This window comes from Pollicipes pollicipes, unplaced genomic scaffold, assembly GCF_011947565.3.
Source record: "Pollicipes pollicipes isolate AB1234 unplaced genomic scaffold, Ppol_2.1 Scaffold_3447;HRSCAF=4054_pilon_pilon_pilon, whole genome shotgun sequence".
Taxonomy (NCBI): domain Eukaryota; kingdom Metazoa; phylum Arthropoda; class Thecostraca; order Pollicipedomorpha; family Pollicipedidae; genus Pollicipes; species Pollicipes pollicipes.
Window position 1 is genome coordinate 3,238,171 of NW_023596297.1, and position 23,234 is coordinate 3,261,404.

General features: G+C 58.0%; 1 protein-coding gene across 1 annotated transcript in view; it reads left to right on the forward strand.

The window, feature by feature from the left end:
• The first annotated feature begins 14,007 nt into the window (after positions 1-14,007).
• Positions 14,008-23,234, forward strand: part of LOC119091485 (uncharacterized) — a 47,149-nt gene continuing 37,922 nt past the window's right edge. The window contains exons 1-4 of the mRNA XM_037214286.1: positions 14,008-14,017; positions 14,589-14,726; positions 19,008-19,123; positions 19,169-19,220. Coding sequence (XP_037070181.1) covers positions 14,008-14,017; positions 14,589-14,726; positions 19,008-19,123; positions 19,169-19,220 — 316 coding nt within the window. The remainder of the gene's footprint in view (positions 14,018-14,588; positions 14,727-19,007; positions 19,124-19,168; positions 19,221-23,234) is intronic.

The window sequence follows — 23,234 nt, forward strand, 5'->3', positions numbered from 1 at the left end:
TGAACAAAAACCAATGATCCGCTCATCTGGGGCGTTTGTGAGGACCGATGAGTTCTGCAGCGGAGCAAATAAAGACGTGAAGCCCGCTGCACGGGTTGACGAGTGTATCGACCTCAAATCGTTGGGTGGTCTCAAAATCCTGCCGGTAATCGGCAGGAAGACGATAATCCTGATCTTTTCGACAAAATCCGGTCTCGAAAAGCACATGTTGAGAGTTAAACATAGCCAATATTCATCAAAAATATTTGTATTTTTGCAATGCGTTGGTTGCCGTCACCAAAAACTCATGTCAGTAGAAGCTGATAGCTATGGCGGACTAAGTTGAGTTAAACTTGGCTAGTCCCATAGCCGGCCAGTTTATAAGTAATCCGTGGTGAAAGCGCCGAGCATCACGTCAGTAAACCTCTGTCTACCAAATTCTCAGGAAAGACAGACTTTCCAAGGCACTGCTCAAACAGAATGTATAAGTGCTTGCTGGCATGCTTCGTTGAACGACGGAGCCGATCAGTTTTGCCGCTGCGATTTTATGTGCAAGTGAACTCTAGTATATTGACGTTTTAGTATATTGACGTTTTGCTTTGACCAACAGTCTTCTCAAGTTTGTTTTCCTTGAATCAAATTTCACAGCTTTTATCAGCAAAACTGTGAACGTTATATTGACTCCGGTCTATAAAGCCTAAAACAATCATACATGGTGGATTCGTTTTGTTGCGATCTATCGTAGCACACGATGCCAGACGAATAGCGAAAGAACAGTCCTGACGCACGACCATTAGCACTAGCAGCACCAGCGTACCATGTGATAGCTGTACTCGGAGGTCCGTGTATGGGCCTGGCGCCCAGACGTCGATCTCACTCGGATGGAGGAATGTTGACTGCGTATATAAATATGGCGGATAGGAAAAGCCAACAGCAGGGGGCGGTATTCTATCTCAGACGGCTCAGAAAATGCAGCCGGAAAACGTAAGGGAGTGGCTGTTCCAACCGTGGTCCCACAGGAATAGGGTTAAAGGAGGCTCATTTATAAATCCACTCTCCAGTGTTCGCTAGGGTCCATTATGCATAAGATCTATTCCAGTTTGATCACGCTATCTGGCAACAAAACAGCAGGCAATTCTGAGACATGACCGGTAAGATATTAGGTTTTATAAGACTGCCTCCACTAGGGGTTGGTTTGGGTCACTGACCACGAATAAAGGTAAGCTTGAAATGACACCAGCGAACTTAAGCTGAACGAAGAGGACAAATGAAATACAAATTAAGTGCTTCGTCGTTTGGATGTACTCCCCTAGACCCACGGATGTAGGCGCGTATTTTTGGAATCTTATCCCCGATGCAATTGGATATGATTTTGTCAAAGTACATCATTCAGACTCGCTTGTTAACCAATAAACGAAAACGTGAAAATTACACAAAGCATGTCTCATCAGCTTAACACGTGGACACGTCTTGCCTGTTTCATTTGACTTGAAAACAAAATAATGGAAGCTTGACCCAGCTTTACAGCTCAGCCCAGCCGTCTTTGATTTATCATTTCCGCGCCACTTATGTCGCTTACGGCTCACGACAGTCATTCCGACATGCAACTCAAAGTAATTCAGGGAACCTGTTCATCAAATGAACATAATCCCTAGTTGACTGAATTACGTCAGAACCGATATCAATAGGCTCCGCCTTCGCTGCTTTGCCTGCCAGCGGAGGCCAGAGGTCGTAAGACACGTAGGGTTTCGATCGTGCGCAGGTGTTATGTTCTAACATTTCACTTGAAATTACAGACAGGTTAAAATATCTGTTTGCATATACCAATTACCGAAAAAAGTATTTTTTAAAACCCTGCTTTGCCATAAAAATACCACCAACTGTCCTCATCGATCTGTCCCATTTTGTGATCATTTTGTCAAGCGGTTACGGAAGGCGCGACATACAGAATAAGGGGAAGAAGAGAAAGAGTGGGTGGCTGCGAGTGGGATGTAAAGCAGTCAATGGAGTCGGAGAGAACGGAGGAGGGGAGGGGTAGCTCAGGAAGGAGCTGAGGAAGTGCGGAAGAGCGAGAACGGACCGCCTCTCCGTCGGAGCCGGCGGCCGGGCGGGGGGGGGGGGGGGGGAGGGGGCGGCCGTGGGCGGCGGGCGGTGGGTGGGCGGCTCCAGCCGTATTGATCAGCCCGGCGCTGAATGTCAGGAGTCGCTGGGGCCGGAGCCGGGTCGGCTCCTGAGCTGCCGTCGGCCTCCCCCTGACCCGGGCGGCGGCCCGACGGCCGGGCGGGGCCCAGGTCGTCGCTGCCGCCGACCGGAGCCCCTCCACGAGCTCCTCCGCCCAAGAGGAGCCCGCCGTCTGGCCGCCGTCGAGCCTCCCGCCCTTCGATCGGCGCCTGCAGCGTTGCACGCGCTGCAACAGCAGGACGAGCGGGCCGGGCAGCGCCGCCGTCCGCTGCAATATTCAGCCGAGCCGGTGCCGCGCTGATCAAGTGGGCGGCGCGCCAGGCTCGCCGGCAATGCAAACGGTGGGCAGCGCAACACCGCGAGGAGCGCTGATATCCAGACCGAAGCGGAATGTACGGAGACGGCTACTTCACATCGCGCACGGAAGCCCACCTGGTCCGCGAGTGTTGAATCAGGGGCGAGGTTTGGGGGGCAGGCCACCGCTCTTCAGATGAAGCTCATGATTATCTCTAGTTCACGACTAGGCAGGTGAGATGCTTTCGGTGACAGCTTTAATACCAGGCGCGTGAAAACGCGTAGAGAGAATTAACGTTAGCGGAGGGACTTGGGACCACCGGTTGCCCAAGAAAGAGAAATACACAAGAAAGTAGTCACTTATGGTGACCACTTTATTGAATTGGCGGAATGCTTGCTTATTATCGCGGTTTAAGTTATGCTGAAAAAGCCGTACGACCGGCAAGTCCTAAATGCAAAAACGCTATTGGGGAAACTCGGGCTCAGATGTGGTGGACTCGCACGGATTATCCTGGGTGACATTTTTGCCACGGCGTGTCGAACGAGATCAGACTTGGGGAGCGTTGAGAAAGGCTGAGTGGTAGGTGGAATGAATCTTAAATTGCGGGGCTGAATTGAACTGAGCTGAAACATTCAGATCATGAAGCAGTGGCGTAGCCAGGATTTCGTCCGGGAAGGAACCAAATCGGGCCGCAGAGTGTCTTTCAACGAAGGGGTCCCCGCTTCGCCGCTAAAGGAGGTCTGTGTTTTTTAAGAGCTTTTTTGGTCTGGGATCTTATTTTTTGCTTCCAGACCGATTGCTCTGCTTAAGCACCATTCAAGAGTTTAAACCGCCATGACTACTTGGGCCTTCGGTTCCAGGGGCCCACCACCTCTTGCGGAAGACATGAATGCAAAAGGCCACCTCATCTGTTATGAAAAGACATTTTGGTTATGCATGTTAGTCGTCTATTCTGGAAATTTGCGTTTATTGCAAGATGTATCGCAGAATGGTAACGTTTTGTGTTTCCCCAACTCCGTTAAAGAGAGATGGAGCCGATTTCCCTGTCATGTTTTCACCTTGGCAGCAGCTCAGGCATGTGTTAAGGGTCAGCACGATAGATGCAACTTTCTGGTACAGGGTCGGCACTTGCATGTGCTATCTTTCGTCACGTTTGCGCGGACTTTCCGTTTCTTCACTGTTGCGACCCACCAGGGTGCAGGCTTCAGACGATTAAGCGTACCGAAAAACAGGTGGCATTGAAATCTGGGTAAAATGGCATCATTCTGTTCTGATTCACTTATTTATAGCCTTTTTTCTTGCATCATATTATTTTTTTCATTGCACTATAACATGGCTGTAAGTGGTGGCTTTGAGATGAGTTTAGTGGGAGGCGAGCATCACCCAGCAGGGCCTCAATCGCGGCAGTGTGGGCAGCGCCCGCGGCGTGAAGGCCGAAGGCGGAGTACAAAAGTGGTAGTACTTCGGCTACTGTGAGTGTCATTGGCTGTAAAGCCGCTTGGGAGAAATAATGTGTTCGTTCCACGAAAACAAGGGAATTGGGAAGCCTTTCTGGACAGACCAGTCCTTCAAAACGTCGCACGTCGCGATCTCACGTCGGCAAACGTGGTTAAAGCTGCTGCTACAAACTGGCTCTATCCCTGTGAAAAGCGGCCAGAAAATGCGTGTTCACCCAGTGTAGCCGAAGGTTATGTTGCGTTGCTCAGGGGCCTGGCCTGAAGCGCTGGCAGCTGGTCCATGGAGCGCCCGAAGGTTAAGTTGCGTTGCTCAGGGGCCTGGCCTGAAGCGCTGCCAGCTGGTCCATGGAGCGCCCGAAGGTTAAGTTGCGTTGCTCAGGGGCCTGGCCTGAAGCGCTGGCAGCTGGTCCATGGAACGCCAGACGACCGCCGTTTGTTTGCCTTTCCGGGGTGTTGGCCGGGGCCTGTTCACTCCGGCGTGGCCAGCACTTGGGTCGCGCTGTCAGCTCGCTAATATCCAGGACGTGCTGATGGATTCCTGGTCCACTGCGCTTGGGTACATCAATCACAGTCCGCGTAAACATTCGTGAAGAGATGCATGTGTGACGCAGGTGCTCTTGTGAATGAATGTGTGCAATTTCGGAGCTCCATGAGCGTCGCGTATTTATTGCAACTGTCACGCTGCGACAAATGTCGGCTGAGCTATCGTCCGCGACCCGGCGCGGCCGCGTCCCGCTCCCTCCGAACCGCCGCCGCGCGCGGGCGCTCGGCGGGCGCGGCCACTCCCCTCCCATCCCGCCGCGCCGCCTCTGCTGCGGCGACCGGTCCGGCCCCAGCACATGGTCCACAAACACGGGCGGCCGGCCGGCCTATCTGACGATCGCTGGCGGTACGCAGATACGGCGGAACCGCCGCGTCACCGTGGCCCGGCGCCTGGAACGTGCGCCGTCTCGGTGGCCTGGGTGGCGCCGAAGGCGCGGCGGCGTCCCGGCGCCGCCGTCAACAGCCGGCCGATCAGACGTGGCCTACACTGGGGAAGTGGGGCGAGAGGGCCTGCGGGACGTGCATAGGCGGTGCGGTGACCTGTTCCGAGGAGAGATGCCCGGAGAACGGGTGGCTGCATGGGAGTGTGTCGGCTCAGCGACTCACAAGTGAGCTCCTCGCCGGGGCGATGCGGTGTGACAACTGCGGACCCCCCTTAGCGGGAGCTAATTCGACTCAGCTTTTAAACGTGCCAGATTAGGGCTGCGCGGCCCAGCAGGGAGCCGTGTCTTTAAAGAGGAACATCGTGGCAGAGCGGCAGAGCAGGCAGAGCAGTGGGTCGCGTCCCGATAGGAGGACGGTGACGGCGCATGACACCAGGCTTGCCCACCCGACCCGATCCGAACCCCCGACCCGACCCGGCTCGGTTCGGCTCGGTTCGGCTAAGCTTGGCCCGACTTAACCCGACCCGACCCGACCCGGCTCGGTTCGGCCCAACTCGACCCGACCCGACCCGACCCGACCCGGCTCGTCTCGGCTCGGCTATACGTGGCCCGACCCGACCCGACCCGGCTCGGTTCTGCCCGGCGATCAGGCCCGTCTCGGCCCGGCTCGGCTCAGCGAAGTTTGGCCTGACCCGATCCGACCCGACCCGGCTCGGTTCGCTCCGGTCCCAGCGGCACGACCCGACCTGAACCGGCCCGGCCCACCCCGACCCGGCTCGGCTCGGCTCGACTAAGCTTGGCCAGGCCTGCCCGGCCTGGCCCGCCCGTCCCGGTAGCGGCCGGCCGGCTGCCGACTTGTTTGTGAGGCCGGCCCGTCGGTCGTTATCGGACTGGCGGCCGGGCGCCAGTGCGTGCCGCGCGCCGGCCCCCGGCCAGATACCCTAGCGCGCGCAGAGCCAGAGTCGCAGGTGGTACGCCGGGAATCTGCACTCTCTGATGCTCGCTGGATTCGTGCTGGAGCGACTCGCAACCGATTTTAGTGCGCAAATAAATACACAAACGCTGCAATTTGGTTGTTTTCAAAGCAGGGGTGTAGTTGGAAATACGCACAATCGCATTATGTGATGAAAAGGATGTAGCGTCCTCTTAATGTTATTGGATGAAGTCATAAAGTGTGGTGTAAAACCAGCATTTGCCATTCATTTGTAAAACGGCCTTCGTAGACCTTAATTATTTCCACAAACGCATATTCTGAGAGCCGGGGGTGGGTGCTAGAGGAGGGTGTCAGGGATATCCACTGGGCTGAATATTAAAATTAATCGTGGGCTTCCATATCCTTCATATATTGGACCCGAAAATCTCTGTGCCTCTCCGTGCGCTGAGTAGAGATTATTTGTGAATATTTTTGGACAGGTTATACCGCGCATGGAGAAGCGTCGATCCCGTTTTGTTATCGAATTTAAAAGACCTGCCTCCATGCATCTTGAGGGCATTCATTTAACGGTTGTTATCATGGAAAACTTTCGGACTTTTTAAAATCTAACGGGCTTCGACGTGATTTTCAAAACGGCTAATAAAAGCTTAGAGGGAGTGGCTTCCCAAGCCGATGTTCAACTTACTGCTAAAAAACGTGCCTTGGTGCAAAACAGATAAAACAGAGGTGCGTCATGATCAACACGGTTAGATGCAGTTTGTGACTGAAGAATATTTACATCAGAGTGCTCTTCAAGAAATGTGGCGATTACTCAGCAGATACATGCCTGTGTGGGCCATGGGGGCTTAACTACGCACTCAGCTACTGAAGCTATATGCAGCCTGTCAGAAAGGGCGGACACCGCGGGGAATCAAGTCCCGTACCTTGATCTCACATACGCGCAGCATAACGGCCACACCGCCGGCGAACCAGCTACATCCATGTTGCCAGTGTAAAAATGTCGCTTCGGCGTACTTACGAAACACGGTTGGTTTCGTTTTCGCTGACCTGTGTACTCGGGGAGCTCCCCCAGCAGCCAGATGGCTCGGCTGTGTGTGGTCACGAGCCCGCTCCAGTACCAGCGCAGCTCTCGAACCCCAGCGGCCTCAGCACAAACATCAGGAGCCGGCGCGGACACGCCCGGGTAGCCTGGCCCAGCTGCCGTGACAGCCCACCTCTGGCGCCGCTCAGTCTTTCATCGCACGAATGATAGGAGCTGGCTTAATCGGCTCTGGTGTAGAGATGCGCAGCTTATCCCGACTTCATCCCCACGAACCGAAGGAGCTGGTCAAACCCGTTGTTAATGTTACTGGTCGAAGGCAGAAGTTAGACCATCAAGAATGAAATGACACGTATTGATTCATCCAAAGCACTCCCGGTGAGGAAATGTGTTGCGGAACACCACGGACGGCCGCGTCTAGATTCAGGCCACACTAGCAGCGGGGAAAACTTGTCCGCCCTCCAACAGTCTGTCAACATTTGGACAGGGCGATTGGCACAGCGCCGTCGAGACCCACCGAGGCCGCGGCCATGCCATGCTGTCGGCTCCTCTCAGCCGCGAGAGATCGTGCAGAGCATGCCACGCCGATGGCCGCACTGCGTATGCGCCACAAATCGCCAGGATGGAGTTTTTCAGATCGCTGGAGTGTTCGGGCTGCTGTTTCGCCGTACGTTTATTGTGCCGGATGGCTTGGGTCGTGCGGTCGGTGGTACAGGGCGTTGCCAATCTTAAGCATGGGCGTGTATCAGCGAGCTCAGTGGTTTAAGCGTGCCAGCGGGGTGATAACTGAAAGCGTCAAGAATACGGCAGGGCACGATTTCGATTGCGGTGCGGTACGATTGCGATTTTTCAGCGTGTGAATTTGATAATAAATCATTTAGAACTGGCCTAATGACAGGGCGTGGAGTGTGTGATAGGCTGGATCAGCCGTTAACTCGAACTTTCGGCGGGCGTAATGGCTAAGTCCCTCGCCGCGGCCGCGCTCCAGGGCGGTGTGTCGCCTGTGGTCAATATCAGAGTCGCCGAGCGCTGGCTGCTGATCGCCGCTGGCATCAGCGCTGTACGTGACCGGATTAGCCGGCTGACCCGGCCTGCGCTACAGACCGCCGGCTGGCTGACCTGATCTGCGCTACAGACCGCAGACTGGCTGGCCCGGCCTGCGCTACAGACCGCCGGCTGGCTGGCCCGACCTGTGCTGCAGACTGCCGGCTGGCTGGCCCGGCCTGCGCTACAGACCGCCGGCTGGCTGGCCCGGCCTGCGCTACAGACCGCCGGCTGGCTGGCCCGACCTGTGCTGCAGACCGCCGGCTGGCTGGCCCGGCGTGCGCCACAGACCGCCGGCTGGCTGGCCCGGCTTGCGCTACAGACCGCAGGCTGGCTGGCCCGACCTGTGCTACAGACCGCCGGCTGGCTGGCCCGGCCTGCGCTACACACCGCAGGCTGGCTGACCTGATCTGCGCTACAGACCGCAGACTGGCTGGCCCGGCCTGCGCCACAGACCGCAGGCTGGCTGGCCTGATCTGCGCTACAGACCGCCGGCCGGCTGGCCCGGCCTGCGATACAGACCGCAGGCTGGCTGGTCTGACCTGTGGCGCAGACCGCCGGCTGGCTGGCCCGACCTGTGCTGCAGACCGCCGGCTAACTGGCCAGGCCTGTGCTGCAGAGCGCCGGCTCCCCGGCCCTGTGCGGACCCCACCAGACAGCCCCGCATCCGCTGACCGCTGACGGCGCCTCACCCCTGATTGGTGGCTCTCCGGCGCGGCCGATCAGTCGTCTGGTCGATGAGCCGAGCCGGACGAGCTCACGCAGGTGCCGGTGCCAAGCGGCGGCCCCTCCCTCGGCAGCGGGCCGCCCACACCGCCGGCCAGGCTGCCGCGCGGTCGATACCCAAAGCGCCTGTGGACGCACCGTTTTCAATCGCACGGCGGCGCGCCGCCCGAACCCCGCTCCCTCCTCGGAGCCGGCGTGAGATCCCCACGCCGCTACCCACGCCCCCTCCCCGGTCGGCGGGCCGCCGTCGCCGCGACACGGGCGGCGGCGGCGGAGCCGCTGCCAGGCGGCCCGTGCAGCGCCGAGTATTTTCGGCCGGTCCCGTGATCGGAGGAATCCGGCGCCGCGGTTCGTCGGAAATAGGCGCGTCGGTCTCGGTGACACGGCGTGCCGCGACGGCGCCGATGGGCGGGGCGTGCCCCCGGCGGCGTGTGCAGGCGGTGCGGCGGGCCGGCTGAACGGGGCACACTGTCATTGCGTCAGTCAGGAGAGCTGTGCTGCTCCTGTCAGCCGGTCGCTCCGTCATTTCAGGCGAGCTGTGTAAACAGCACAAGCTCTAGTTTGATGCCTCTAGCATAATGAAGGAATGGATTGGTCTGTAGCTGCACTGCCTACGTTTAACCGAAGAGGTATGTGTCTCAGCGTGGGGACCGCCGGTGCAGCCGTACCCTGACGTGGGAGACCCGCCGTAGGGCAGGTAGATCACCCATGCACGCTCCATCAGCCAGCCGACCATCCCGCTCCAGGGCGGGGGATGTCGTCCCGACTGCGCCCTCGGCTGCGGGGGGGGGGGGGGGGGTAGGGGGGGGGGGGCGTGGCATGACGTGACGTGGTGTGCCGGCTGCGGCGAGTCGGGTGCTTCCCCGCGAGGGCGGTCAGCACCGAGACTGGACGCTGATGCAACACGGTGGCAGGAAACTCTGGCCGCCAAACATATCAGCCGCATTGGGCAAACAGTGAGGAAACAGATGTGTTGTGAAACTCATGTTTGCGAGTTGTTTCGAGCGCTCAGCACCAATGCCACATTTCTTCATTATTGCTGTTTTGTTTGCAAGCTTGAATGAACTCGAAAACCCATTAATTTGCCAGATGCTAGTACCGGTGGGGATGAATCATTCTCGGGCCCACTCCCGATATCAGTTACATAAAGCCACAACACTAGGTACTGACCACTCCATACTAACGACGGTGGGGAACGACCGAGAGCGACACTACAGGACTGACTGGGAGCAAAAACTTTAAACAGTGCATTGCTTCTCCACGTGATTCATCTATCCGGGGCTTTTGCGGAGCGGGCCCGCCTGTCCGGACTGGGACCGCCTGTCCAGAGTAGGACCACCTGTCCGGAGCGGGACCGCCTGTCCGGAGCGGGCTCGCCTGTCCGAAGCGGGGCCACCTATCCGGAGTGGGACCGCCTGTCCGGAGCAGGACCGCCTATCCGGAGTGGGACCGCCTGTCTGAAGCAGGACCGCCTGTCCGGAGCGGGACCGCCTGTCCGGAGCGGGGCCGCCTGTCCGGAGCGGGACGGCCTGCCCGGAGTGGGACCGCCTATCCGGAGCGGGCCCACCTGTCCGGAGCGGGACCGCCTGTCCAGAGTGGGACCGCCTATCCGGAGTGGGACCGCCTGCCTGAAGCAGGACCGCCTGTCTGGAGCGGGACCGCCTGTCCGGAGCGGGACAGCCTGCCCGGAGTGGGACCGCCTATCCGAAGCGGGCCCACCTGTCCGAAGCGGGGCCACCTATCCGGAGTGGGACCGCCTATCCGGAGCAGGACCGCCTGGCCGGAGCGGGACCGCCTGCCCGGAGCAAGACCGCCTGCCTGTCCGGAGTGGGACCGCCTCTGAGCAGGCTGACGCGGTCAGGCCGTCGCCACCTGAGCGAAACGACCGGCCGGCCGGGCGGGCTGGCAGGCGAGCAGGCGAGCGCGCCCTGGCCGGAGGCGGCCGGGATGGCCGGGCATCAGCTGATGAGCCGCCGCCGCCGCCGGCGCGTCCAGGCCGGTCGGCGCTCCCGACGCTCGGCAACAGCGACCGGCGCCGCTGGACGCGGCCGGGGGGCGGTGCTGTTCCCGGAACACGCGGTGTCAGCGGCTGCGGCTGCGCCTGCCGGCCGAGGCGCAGCTGGACAGCCGGACTCGGGGGACGCCTCGTCGGGCTGAGGGGACACGGGTGAGACCGCCGGTAGGTCCCTGCTGGTGGAGGGCATGGCGTGATCTTATCCCGCTGGGGAGATATTTGCCCCCCACTAGGCCGAGAGGGTGGACTTGCGGCTATGGGAACCCCAGGCTAGCCTGATAGCATGGCCCCTCACACCCTGTCGAACCGGTGGGAAGGTCGTCCTAGATAGGCCGCGGCGGCGAGCCATGCACCCCCGGGTCATCTGGCGCAGCCTTCACCGATTATGCGGAACCTTTCCATTGGAATTGCATCGTTCAGCAGAAACGATGCGATCACGACATGGCTTGGCATGTAAACTTGGCGCTTTTAGATTAGTCCGCTACATGCATGCTGCAGTGATCCTCAACATAACACTCAACATAAGCGCCTGTGACGCTTGTGACCGTAGTAGGCCGCTGAAAGCAAACTCGTGGCTGTTTGCGTCAAAGCATGCCACTTTTCGCAGCTGCTTCCACCTCGCATTTATGAGCATCATGTACAAAGATAAGCTATGACGGCATTGGTCTTGGAACAGACCCGTCACAATTTTTGCAAGCGGGGAAGTTCCCAGGGGTTGCTCGCGCCGATAAAGCCACTCGCGTAATCGTCTGCAGGGCTTTGGGGCGATGTAACACTCCTCTCACCGGTCTGTATGGCTTTAGCTCATCATTAATTCACTCTACGGAGACTAAGATTGATGAGGTGTAAATATACGCGTCAATTATCCACACATCAGACTTCCGCAAGCTAGAAGGTTGGTGTGCTTGGTTCCGTTGCTTTTTGTGGATCGCTTATCTGCTAATGCATACATACTCAGCACACACATATTGCATCGTGCTAATACACACGCATGCATTTAAGGCAGCACACAGCCTGCTCTTGTTCAAACTCCCGAGATAACGACGTAGGCCGACTGATTCGTCATCATCTTCCGCTTTAAATCTGCGGCCTAACCACACGTAGTGCAGGAGGTGATATCTTTATCGTTAAGCGCAGGCGTGCAGGCGCCGGCCCTTCTTTTCTAAGCTCCGGACTCGTGGCATCACCGGATAAGAGTGCACGGCGATCGTGGAAGGCAGACGGGACGAGGTTACGACGGCGGTCGTAATCTCCGACGTGACCGTCGGACGAGGTTACGACGGCGGCAGTAACCTACGACGTGACCGTCGGACGAGGTTACGCCGGCGGCAGTAACCTGCGACGTGACCGTCGGACGAGGTTACACCGGCGGCAGTAACCTGCGACGTGACCGTCGGACGAGGTTACGACGGCGGTCGTAATCTCCGACGTGACCGTCGGACGAGGTTACGCCGGCGGCAGTAACCTGCGACGTGACCGTCGGACGAGGTTACCGCGCTAGGTGCATCCTCGTATCACGCCAATTGGTGGGTCCTTCCTTCCCGCTCCGTAAGAACGCTGCTAGAAACCACACATCTCGGGACCGACTGTTGGATGATCGACGACCCGGCTGAGGAGGGGGACGGGGGGTTGATATGCCCAGCCCACCCCCACCCACGCACCAGCCCGTGCGCGTCGCCGCCGCCCGGCTGCGCCTCGAGGCTCGTCGTCGGCGACGGACGGCCCCGTCGGCCTCGACGCTGGCATTCTGCTGACGCGACGCCCGAGGCTGCCAAGCGCTGCAGTATAAATAACGTCGCGAAAGCGAAATGAACGAGCCGGGATAATGCCGGGCCGGGTGACAGATAAATGAACGGTGTTCGGTGTCGGCGGCAGTATTTGCTCAAGAGCGCGCGGGGCCTGTTACGCGCTGGGCACGCGTTGTACCCAGCCCACACGGCTATCGGCAGCGGCGGCGGTGGCAACGGGCGGGGACTTCGGGCGCCCTGGATGCCCCTGGGGCCACTGGGGACGCCCTGGGACTTAAGCTCTCCGGCGCTGCGCCCCACCCGAATCAGAGCGGCTGGTGGTCCACTCCCCCCGGGCCTGAGTGGCTGGAAACCGGGCCCCGGGCCGGGCCAGAGCGGCTGGTGACCCACTCCCCCCGGGCCTGAGTGGCTGGTGGCCGGGCCCCGGGCCGGGCCAGAGTGGCTGGTGACCCACTCGCCCCGGGCCAGCCCGCACGCGGTCCTCGCGCTGTGAGGGCCGGACGTGATGATGACTGTGATAAATGACAGACGTCGCTTTGATTAATTGGGAGCGGAATGGCTCTGAGCACGCTTTTGAGGATGAGGCTCATTTCGGGCGTTGCATACAGCTGCAGGCAGTTAACCTACGTTTCGGTATCGCGGGATCAGTTAATTTTCGAGTCATGTGGAGCCTTCCAGGGTGTTCACGGCTGTTGCTGTGCGTTATTTGGCCGCATTTTGTTTTGAAATGTCAGTTGTGCACAACATTGCCCTTCCATCCCACTCACCTTTGCCGTGCGGTGTGGAGATTGAAAATGCAGAATATCAAAGATTGTATTTGTTGCTGATTCGAGAGTACTAGCAAGTAATTTCGTGCGTGGCCGAGAGAGGGCAACGCACACATTCGTTGCATTTAATTTCCAAATTATACGCCTCTCAACAGTACCATGTACCACGTCTTCCTACAGCCAAGGCCACATATATCTGGAAGCTGATGACTCTTCGTCTTCTCCAAGCCGTTGGCTGTTTGTTTAGGAATTTTTTGTGTCGGCTGAATGACATTTGTTTGAGGCAGTGAAAAGCTTTTTTTGCTGGCGGGACGTCTGGTGAGACCAGTCCGCTGGCGGATAATGGCGTCGACACAAGTCATCTCGAGACAATATCGACCATGGTTGCGACCTGTGAACAGGGCGCAAGTGTGACCGTCTGATATCGCGTTATCGACAGCCCAGTCGAAAAACGAATCTGGTCTTCATTTCACACCTCGACAGATTCTTTGATGGCATGGTCGTCTGAACAGATAATACTTTATATATGCTATATACATGTTTGTATGTGTGTGTGCATGTATGTACACACACACACACACACACACACACACACACACACACATATATATATATATATATATATATATATATATATATATATATATATATATTTATTTATTTATTAACCACTCCAAACAGACTCAATGGGCCCTGCTGATAACCATGATAGGATTTGTTGACACAGAACTGAGGAGAATCAGCCAAACGTGCACATGGCATGGGTGTCTCTTCTGAGAAGTCCAAGGAAAACAGGCAACTGAGCACAGATCTCTGGGATCTAGACTTTTTCAGTGGTTCTCACGACCGAGGGAATCCTAAGCAAGTTTCTCAGCAGACTGCCGTGTTTGGAGCAAGATGGCGGTCGGTGTGTGGCCCGGAGGTCCGTGTCGGGCCGAGAGGTGTGCGTGGGGCGTGGAGGTCTGTGTGGGATCTGGGGTCTGTGTGGGGCCCGGAGGTCTGTGTGGGGTCTGTGAGTCTGTGCGGGGTCCCGAAGTCTGTGTGGGGCCCGGGGTCTGTGTGAGGTATGGAGGTCTATGCGAGGCCCGGAAGACTGCATGGGCCCGGTCCCGGCCTCAGATTCCACCGCAGCGGGGGTCTGTGTCCCGTGGCTGGAGACGGGGCCGTGGCAGGCATCGGGACCGGGTCAGTCACGTGTCGGTACCGTTAGTCGCATCTGTTTGTGGCCGGCTGGCTCGAGCCGCTGACGGGCGGTCGCCGGCTGGAATAAGGAGCCGGGACTCTGCCTCAATGGCTGATCCTGGGCGAAACCTTGAGGGCTTGCCCTAGGGCCCCAGGGGTCCTGCGTTTTGAAGACTTATGATGTGATCACAAAGTCGGGTTCGCCTGTATGCTCTGAAGCGCGTCGCGGGCTAAGACGGACCGTGCAGTCCGCACGCACGCGCCCGCCGCTGACGACGCCTCCGGTCCGTTGGCAGAGGATGCAGAGGAGCGGCGATCCCCCTCTCCGGGCGGCCACAGCGAGGGCGCAGGATCGGCGCGGGACAAGTACCGGCCCCGCTCTCGGCACAGCTTCTCACGATCACATTCCGTCACCACCTACGTCTTCGATGAGGGTGAGTATAGAGCGGCCGCCGGCCGCGCTCCCGGCGCAGCGCGCCGCGAGGCGGGCCATGCGTCTTCATATCCTGTTGAAGAGACATGTAAACATTTATTTCCGCCGTGCGGCTCAGATGTTTGGCGGTATCTGACAACCGGGAGGAAATTTGCAGCTTGTGCGCCCCACGTTTTGGTGGTGGAACTGTTTGGCTATCTATAACGGACGTCTGAACGGTGCTTTACGTGACGCTTTCAGACCTCGCACGCGATCAGCATGTCACCGAAATATTCACCGCCTGCAGCCGAGCAGCCACATGACAGATACTCAGGATGCCACATGATGGCGCTGTCAGCATCCAATCTTCCAAAAGGGTGACATTTCATTCTGCCGCACAGCTGCGGTAGATGGCTCGCGCTGGCGGTGTGGCCGCGCCGGGAACACGACACCACCCCGCACGGCAGCCGGCCGGCCGGTTCGTCGCCAGCCCTGAAACGCGCCGTCCGTGCCGGGAGCCGGACTTTGGCCGCGCTGTCTCCAGGCGCCGCGGCGCTCCGGAGGGTCGCCGCACGCGTACCACGCGGCGTCGGTTGCCGGGCGGCTCCGCGCCGGCGACCGGGCCAGTTCGGCGGCTCGGGTGGCGGCGAGGGTGTCCGCGCGGCGGCCGGCGGCGTCGCTCGAGACGGGTGTGGCCGCGTACCCGCTGACCTAGTCGACGGCGGGCCGCCTGCCGCCGGCCGGCTGCGACTGGCGAGGCGTCGGCGTCGGCGGCCGCCGGCGCGCGCTGAGAGAGGCGCAAGCAGTGGTCTGTACCGCCGCCTCGGTGCACACCGGGGCGCGGAGCGGTGCCGGAGTCGCGAGCACACCCCTCCTCCCCACGCTCCCCCGCCCCCAGCCTGTACACACCGCCGCGACGATATGAAGCGGCCTCCGACCCCGCAGATAGCGGCGTATTGCCAGCCCTTCATTTTGCAACATGCAGCGTCATGTCACACCGGCGGCGCGATATGCAGGCGCCGACTTTTCATTAGTTTATTTGCGTGCACCGCTTCTGACAACAATCACTGCCAGATCGGCAACTAATGGGTTTGGTGTTCAGCTGGGCGGCGGTGTTTCATCGCGTGGTGATCTGCTGGTTTAGCCGGCGGTGATCTGCTAGTTAGCCGCCACGCTGGCTGCGAAGCATGCGCTGACGACATGTACCCATTCGGCCAGGGATTCACAGAAGCCAATGCTGTTTCAACCACAGGCATGATAACACCAGCTTACCATGAACAACATCCTGCGGAATATCCATTGAACCCGTTGCGCAATGATGGGCGGCGGGAGCCAAACTGCGGAGTCACTGCAACAGTGCAGATTGCAGAAGGGGCGGCTGGTGGTATATCTGCAGATGTTGCGACGAGACAAAACCAATAAGCGCTCGCGATCGGTCCGTTTTGGCACAGAAAGAGTTAGACAGCTCTCATAATGGCACACGAATCCCCGTGCCAATCCTCATGTCCATCGGCATGCCCTATCTGTGGAGGTTTACTGTCAGCAGTGGCTCACCCAAGGGCCTGGTGTTCTACCTCCCGAAGCCCGTCCCCTCCTTATCGTCGGTGTCGTGCCGTCCGGTCAAAGGGAGTGTCTCACGTTTGGGGCATATTTCAAAAACACTCCATTGGAACTCAGGACTGGTTACGTCCCATGACACCATTGGGAAGTGGCAATGCAGCACCGTCAGGACATAAGGATATCAATTATAATTATTTTCGAGTCCGAATTACGCTGTCAGCGCTTGATAACAGTCCTTCCCTGCTGTCGCGACCACCGTCGCTATGGCAACCGCCGTACACCTTCGTTGGTTAGAATAAAAGAATGTTTGTGATAGGCTAGGCGTGCGGCAGGGATCTGTTTCTAAAAACCGCATTGGTCGAAGTTTGAACCAGCGCGTCACTTTGGACTATGCTATGCTCCCATTCCTACAGCCAATGTGCACCTCGTAAAGAGCTACTTTGGTAAACGCAATAGGGAAGAAATCAAAGGATTAGCTTAACGTTTCGTTGAATTCGCGGTGTAATAGTTTCATGTTTGTTCATCTTTTGATCTAAACAGAACGTTTCAAGCTTTAGAAGCATGCATTACACAAACATTTTGAAAATTATTGTTTCGCTGGCAAAAACACGTTACACGAAAAAACACGAAAAACACGGAACAAAAATACGTTGGAAAAGCAAGGCAGACTAAATATACTACTGTCATAGAGGTCAGCGGGGAGTCCATTGATATTGCTCGCGCGGGAGCGACTATTTAAAACAAAAACTGAGCTATTCGGAAGGATTATGAGAAAACTGATATCACTGATCAAATCGTGCACGTCGGATCTGTCAAGAAGTGAAAAGTAGGAAAAGGTGGCATACTCCCTTCAGACACGCCGTGTTACACGAAGCCGTAACACGAGAGAGAACCCTCACAAATCGCAAGGAGAGCGTTACGCCTAAGCCCAGGCATATGGGCAACACTGAGCCCGGTGGAGGGGGGGGGGGGGCGCCCTAAACCCAGACAGAAGGCTTTCCAAGCCCGCGTAGGGTGACATCCCCTAATCCTAGACAGAACTATGCACCAGGCTTAGGCAGAATGGTTCCATGCCTTAGTAGGGGGATTCCAGAGGATTTCAAGGAGAATGGCGCCCCCAACTCTGGTAGAGAAGCACCCAAAAGTCCTAACTGAGGAGCGCCAAAAAATCCTGGTAGAGCGACACAGCCGAAACGATGCCAAGGAGCGTCTCCAGGCTCAAAGGGAGACTTGACTCCCAAATCCAACCTTAAGTTCTGGAAACTATACTTAAAAACAGCATTTCCACTCATGTACGAAAGAGTGGGGCTTTCCAGCTCTGAGTACGGCGATGCGCGAGCAAAGGTGGGCAAACAACCACAAGGGGTACCTCATGCCAAGTTAGAATGAATTATCAGCTCCAGGCAGTGTGCACGCCTACGGTAAATGAGTGATGCCCTAAATACTGGAAATTTGGACATTTTTATAAGTGAGTTTCAAAGTTATGGTGACGAGTAAGGGTCAGAAATATAACTTTGCCTTTACGCCTACCCAGTTCCTCAGGAGGATGGAGGGAGGAGAACGTAGAACAGCGGAGAGAGACAAACAAGAACGGCGGAGTAGGAGAGAGTAGGGGAGAAGTGATAGCTAGGTAAGTTAGTCTTGAGTATTTCTCCACATTTTAAGAAGGCATAATGTTTTTACATTGCGAGTTGAGAGAAAGCATTTTGCCAACAACTGGCCTTCATTATTCCGAGAGGTGCTGGCTGAACGGCTTCATCAAGAAAACATCTGCTGTATTGACAAAATCCGACGTTTCAAGTTGTGCTCATGTTCACGATTCAGTTATTCGTGACCAACGAATCAGTCAATCGTGACAATGTCGGAACAAAATTTTCAGCTCGCCATGCCCAAGAGTTGCGAGCATTTCTCGCTTATACCGAGCAATGTTCGTGCACGCTTCATTTGCTACTTTTGGTTCAAACTGGGCTGAAGGAGGACAAATTGATATGGATTGTTTCAAACCATTTCTTGGTCTCCTGGATCGGACCGGATGAAATTTGGGATTTCCGAAAAGAGCGAAAAACAGCTGAGTGAATTCAAAGACATGGGAGTGCTTTGGAATGGACTCTAGAAATTAGATGCCTGAAAAGTTGCCTCCAGTAGGAGGGAAGGGGTGGTAGATCTTCGGTCCAGACACGGTTATTTCAGTGTTACAACGGTTACAGCTCTGCGTTGGAATGGGACGGAACTGTTTTCAACTTCAGACAGGCGGATAGGTTTAATATGGTCTTTGAGAGCCCTGATTTCCTTGAACATGAGTAAAGCCTCGTGCCACTTGCGAGTGGCTTTATCTCATGTTACCATCTAAAGCCACCAGAACTTGCAGCTACAAAAAACAACAACAAAGGCTTTCTTATTGCCTAGAAAATGACCCCTCGGCGCTCCAAGAAACTGGTGTGAGACTTTGCTTTTGTCCTCTGGAGGAATCTGTCCTCCTAGGGCGCAGCATGATCTTAGTGGTTGGCGGGCCCTAAGGCTCCAATCATTATCATTAGGTGCGATCATCTCCTGCGATCCTTCCCTCTCCTCATGATAACCCTGGCTACCTGCCTGCGGTCACCGACCGCCCTAAGCATCATTGCCCGCTGCCGGGGCCGCTCGCCTCCCCGAAGGCTCCGTACCTCCCGGGGACCCCGGCTGCCCCCCCCCCCCTGCCAGTCGTCCCCCAGTCCGGCGCTTGACCGACCGACCTCGCCGGCAGACGAGTACACCAAGATCCAGACGCCGCGCCAGGACATGATCTTCAAGAAGAGCGCGTTCACGCGGCGCCGGCCGCCGGCCGAGGGCAGCCTCTCCGAGGAGACGGAGACCCAGAGCGTGGGCGGCGCCAGCTCGGAGCCGCCGCCGCCGCCGCCGGAGCAGACGGCCACGCCCGAGCTCTCCGAGGCGTCCAGCGACGGCAAGCCCAACAGCGGTGAGTGTGCCGAGCCACCGCTGGACGGGAGAGGGGTAGGGGGCGCATTTTTTGGACATGCTGTTTTTGCGCAGGGCATATGGTGGCGTTCGTGTTTGTAAGACCGTGGTTAGTGCTGTTTGATGAAGAGTCGTTTGACAGAAGTTGTGCGTAATGGCCAACTGCGGTGCCAATGGCGCTTCCCAAATGATATTTTAGTCCCGTAGATGGCCCCTGCGTGCAATAATTAACGCTTCTCACGTCTTCCAATCTCATCTTTCCACGTCAGCTGTGCTTGCATCAGCCGGACCCACGGCCCAAAGCCGTGAAGCTGTAGACCGGTCATAATTTCCAACGCCCAAGTCTTGAGAAGCCCCTTCAAGGCGTAGCAAAGCCGGTCTAATGGTCCTCGGCCGACCGCCTCAGGCGAGTGCTAGGTCGCCGGCGTGCGCGCGGACACCACCGGCAAAGACATTCAGTCCGGTGCTAAGGACGCACAGTTCGTCTCGCCAGAGTCAACTCGACGGAAAATAAGGGCCGCCTAGCTCGAAATAGCAGCGGTAGGAATTCCAGATGCGTTCTGTTGGACGCCCACGACAAAACGCATTTGTGTGGCCGCGCGTTGCTTGGAATTCTGCCCGTGGCGCCGTTACGTAATGGTAACTACGGGCAGGGAGAATGCAGAGAAATCCCAGCCGCGCATCTCGTGCCTCTGTGGGCAGTTTCTGTCGGGACCAGCCCAGGTTTCGGCGGCTGAGGCTCATTTATCCAAGGTCTCAGTTTAATAGTCCATTGATTCGTCGATGCATTGATCTCCCGTCCGTGACGTCAATCGGGGTCCTGAGGCTTCTGCATCATCTGTTCGAAAACAAGAAAATGGTTCAGCGGTGGCGCTGGTGGCCAACTCGACGTGACCTTTAGTTTCGTGCACATCCGACCGACGTCTCCCCAGATTCGTCCGGTCAACAAACATTTCTTTTTCGTTCCGACGCAGCTTTGTTGGGCGGAATGTCCGCATATCCGAGCGCAGCGCAAACACCCAGGCATCCGCCTGGCGTTCAGCGTACCGGGGCCGACGAGGCGTCTCGGTCCAGTCAGGCGTGTCACGGGGCCGTCACGTCACTGTCCCCGCTCCCCCCGTCGCGCGTCTCGCCTCTTCGGCGTCACGGGCCTGCCGGACAGCTGGCGCCTCACCCGGGGCGGACGCCCCCCCCCCCCTCAACAGGTCATGCTCTCGCGCGTATCTCAGGTCCCGCGCGCTCGCAGTGTGTGGAAAGTCAGCAGGCAGCGAAATAGCTGACAGTGTGACGAGTATCCACGGTTGCTGGGCGAGGCTGGTGAGCACGCCGCCTCCGTCTGGCGGTTTTTTTGACGGGCTTGCGGCCGGTCTGGAGGCCGGAGGGAGGCGGTTGCTGGGCGGTGGTGCCTCGCGCGGGGGGCCGAGCTGCTCATTAACGCACCCCGGCTGTCTGCCCCCGCCGAGCTATGCCCGCTCTTCCCCCACGACTGTGCCGAGGGACACATGGCGTCTGGGGGCTGCGTCGCCCCGCCACCGCCAGCGGAATGGGTGTGATGTGTTGTTTTCGGTAAGGTGAACCCCGGCCTGTCAATATCTGTGAGTTATTGGCTTTGCGGGTGACCATCCTCGGCGTTAATTTGAGAAGAGATATTTTGAGACCACGTGTGACCACTACGTGAGCCGGCGGAACATTACACCGTCAGAGCTATTTGTGTCTTAAATTTATATTAGAGTCTTGACGCTGGCCAGGCACGCACACGTGGTCAGGCCAATTCGCTTGTTCGAACGTTCCAGTTTTTTTTTTGCATCGAGCAAGATGTTTTTTGCGTATCCGTGTACTAACTTACAGGGCTCTAAGTTGAAACACCCGCGCAAGTTCTTTTTCGCGTGTTGCTCGCGTGTACGCCGTGTCGTAACTAGCCAACCTTACGCTCGCTTACGTCGCGTCCGCCCGTCTACTGGATTACCGAGGGCTCCGAGACACGCCACGGTCTCCTATTGGGAGCCGCCGGGACCTCCCACCTGGACCCGGAGCCATCTCCTGTCGGCAGTGTTGCGGTGTCTTGTGTGCATCCACAGTGGCTGCCTGCCGACAGCCAGTACAGTCCCGTTCGGGAGTCGCCGCGGTCTCCTGTCGAGAATCGGCACGGTTTTCTGTCGGTAGCCGCTGTGGTCTCTTTCCTCTTGGGAGCCACTGTGGTCTCTTGTAATGAGCCGCTGCGGTCTCATGTCGTGAGCCGCTGAGGTCTCCTGTCGGGAGCCGCTGCAGTCTCCTGTCGGTAGCCGCTGAGGTCTCCTGTCGGAAGCTGCTGGGGTCTCTTTCCTATCGAGAGCCGCTGCGGTCTCCTGTCGGTAGCCGCTGAGGTCTCTTGTTTGTAGCCGCTGAGGTCTCCTGTCGGAAGCCGCTGGGGTCTCCTGTCGGAAGCCGCTGGGGTCTCTTTCCCATCGAGAGCCGCTGCGGTCTCCTGCCGGTGGCCGCTGCGGTCTCCTGTCGAGAGCCGCTGCGGTCTCCTGTCGAGAGCCTCTGCGGTCTCCTGTCGAGAGCCGCTGCGGTCTCCTGTTGAGAGCCGCAGCGGTCTCCTGTCGAGAGCCGCTGCGGTCTCCTGTCGGTAGCCGCTGTGGTCTCCTGTCGGGAGCCGCTGCGGTCTTCTGTCGGTAGCCGTTGCGGTCTCCTGCCGGTAGCCGCTGCGGTCTCCTGTCGGGAGCCGCTACGGTCTCCTGCCGGTAGCCGCTGCGGTCTCCTATCGAGAGCCGCCGCGGTCTCCTGTCGGGAGCCGCTGTGGTCTCCTGTCGTGAGCCGCAGCGGTCTCCTGTCGGTAGCCGGCCGTCCGCAGGAAGCCTCAGGGATGCGGACCGGCCGCCGTATTGATCCCGTCCTCGGCAGCCGGCCGGCCGCCGTCTAACCGTCGCCGCCTCCTCCTCCGGCCTCGCCGCGCGGAAGCACGGCGGGCTGCCAACCCGGGATGCGCTTGGCACCGTCCGCGAGCGCTGCCGAGAGTTGTCACTCTGCAGCGCTGCCGAGAGTTGTCACTCTGCAGTGATTCGATACGGCCGAGTGATGACGGCGAAGCAGCGGACGGCTTTCGTCTGCTCCCGCCGAGATCGCCGCCGGCTGTTTCAGCGGAGGGCGGCGATCGGAATCGACCGACACGAGTCGGCTGTGTTTCGACCGATCGGCGCTCGGGTTTGACAGGCGGCTGCCGATGATCACGCCACACGTGTGGCAGACCGGGCTGTGACAGGGTTTCCCTCTGGTATGCGCTCTCAACAGTGTCGGTTATGTAAGATCCTGCGCCGTGCTTACGTAACGCTTCGATTTGCTTTAGGCTAGGTGGGCAGGACATGACCACGCTGAGCGCAACAAACGAAATGTTTCAATCCAGGCGCAACGTAACCTTTCCTCATGCGGTAGCAGGCCATTTCCATGGCAATATTGACTCTGAGCAAATTTGAAGTCAAGAAAGGCCCGCTGTCCGCGTCTCCTGTGATCTAACGAAGCCCAAAACTGGCGCGCCCTCTTCTACGTGACCTGGCTGCAAGAATCGAGACGGCCCAGCGGTCATGCTGCCGTGTTCGTCCCTGCTCCTGAGCGCCAGCCGCGTCCGCCGATATTTCAGTCGGGATGAGGCGCTGCGATGGGGTCGGCCATGCCGTTCACCAGCGCTTCCCCGAGCGAGGTGCTATATTGCCAGGGAACGGGAGCTCACAGTGGGGCCGCACTGAGGCGCGCGAACAGGCGGTAAATCAGTGGCAAAGGCGCCGTGTTGAACCTAAACGGGCCCAGGGCGGGCGGCTTCTTCGTGGTCTTGCGGTCAAGTTGTGAGAACGACACCGTTTCATTCATTATCGAAGTATGCAACCGCCGCGTCCGTTAGTGCCGGGACCCCAAACGTCAGTCGAAGGACAGATTCGTTTGCAGTGCACGGGATTTTGATCCCGGTATCACGATCTGCACCAGATCGTGATACCGGAGTCTTATGCGATCTTATGCGACCCCGAACAGATGTTTGAATAGC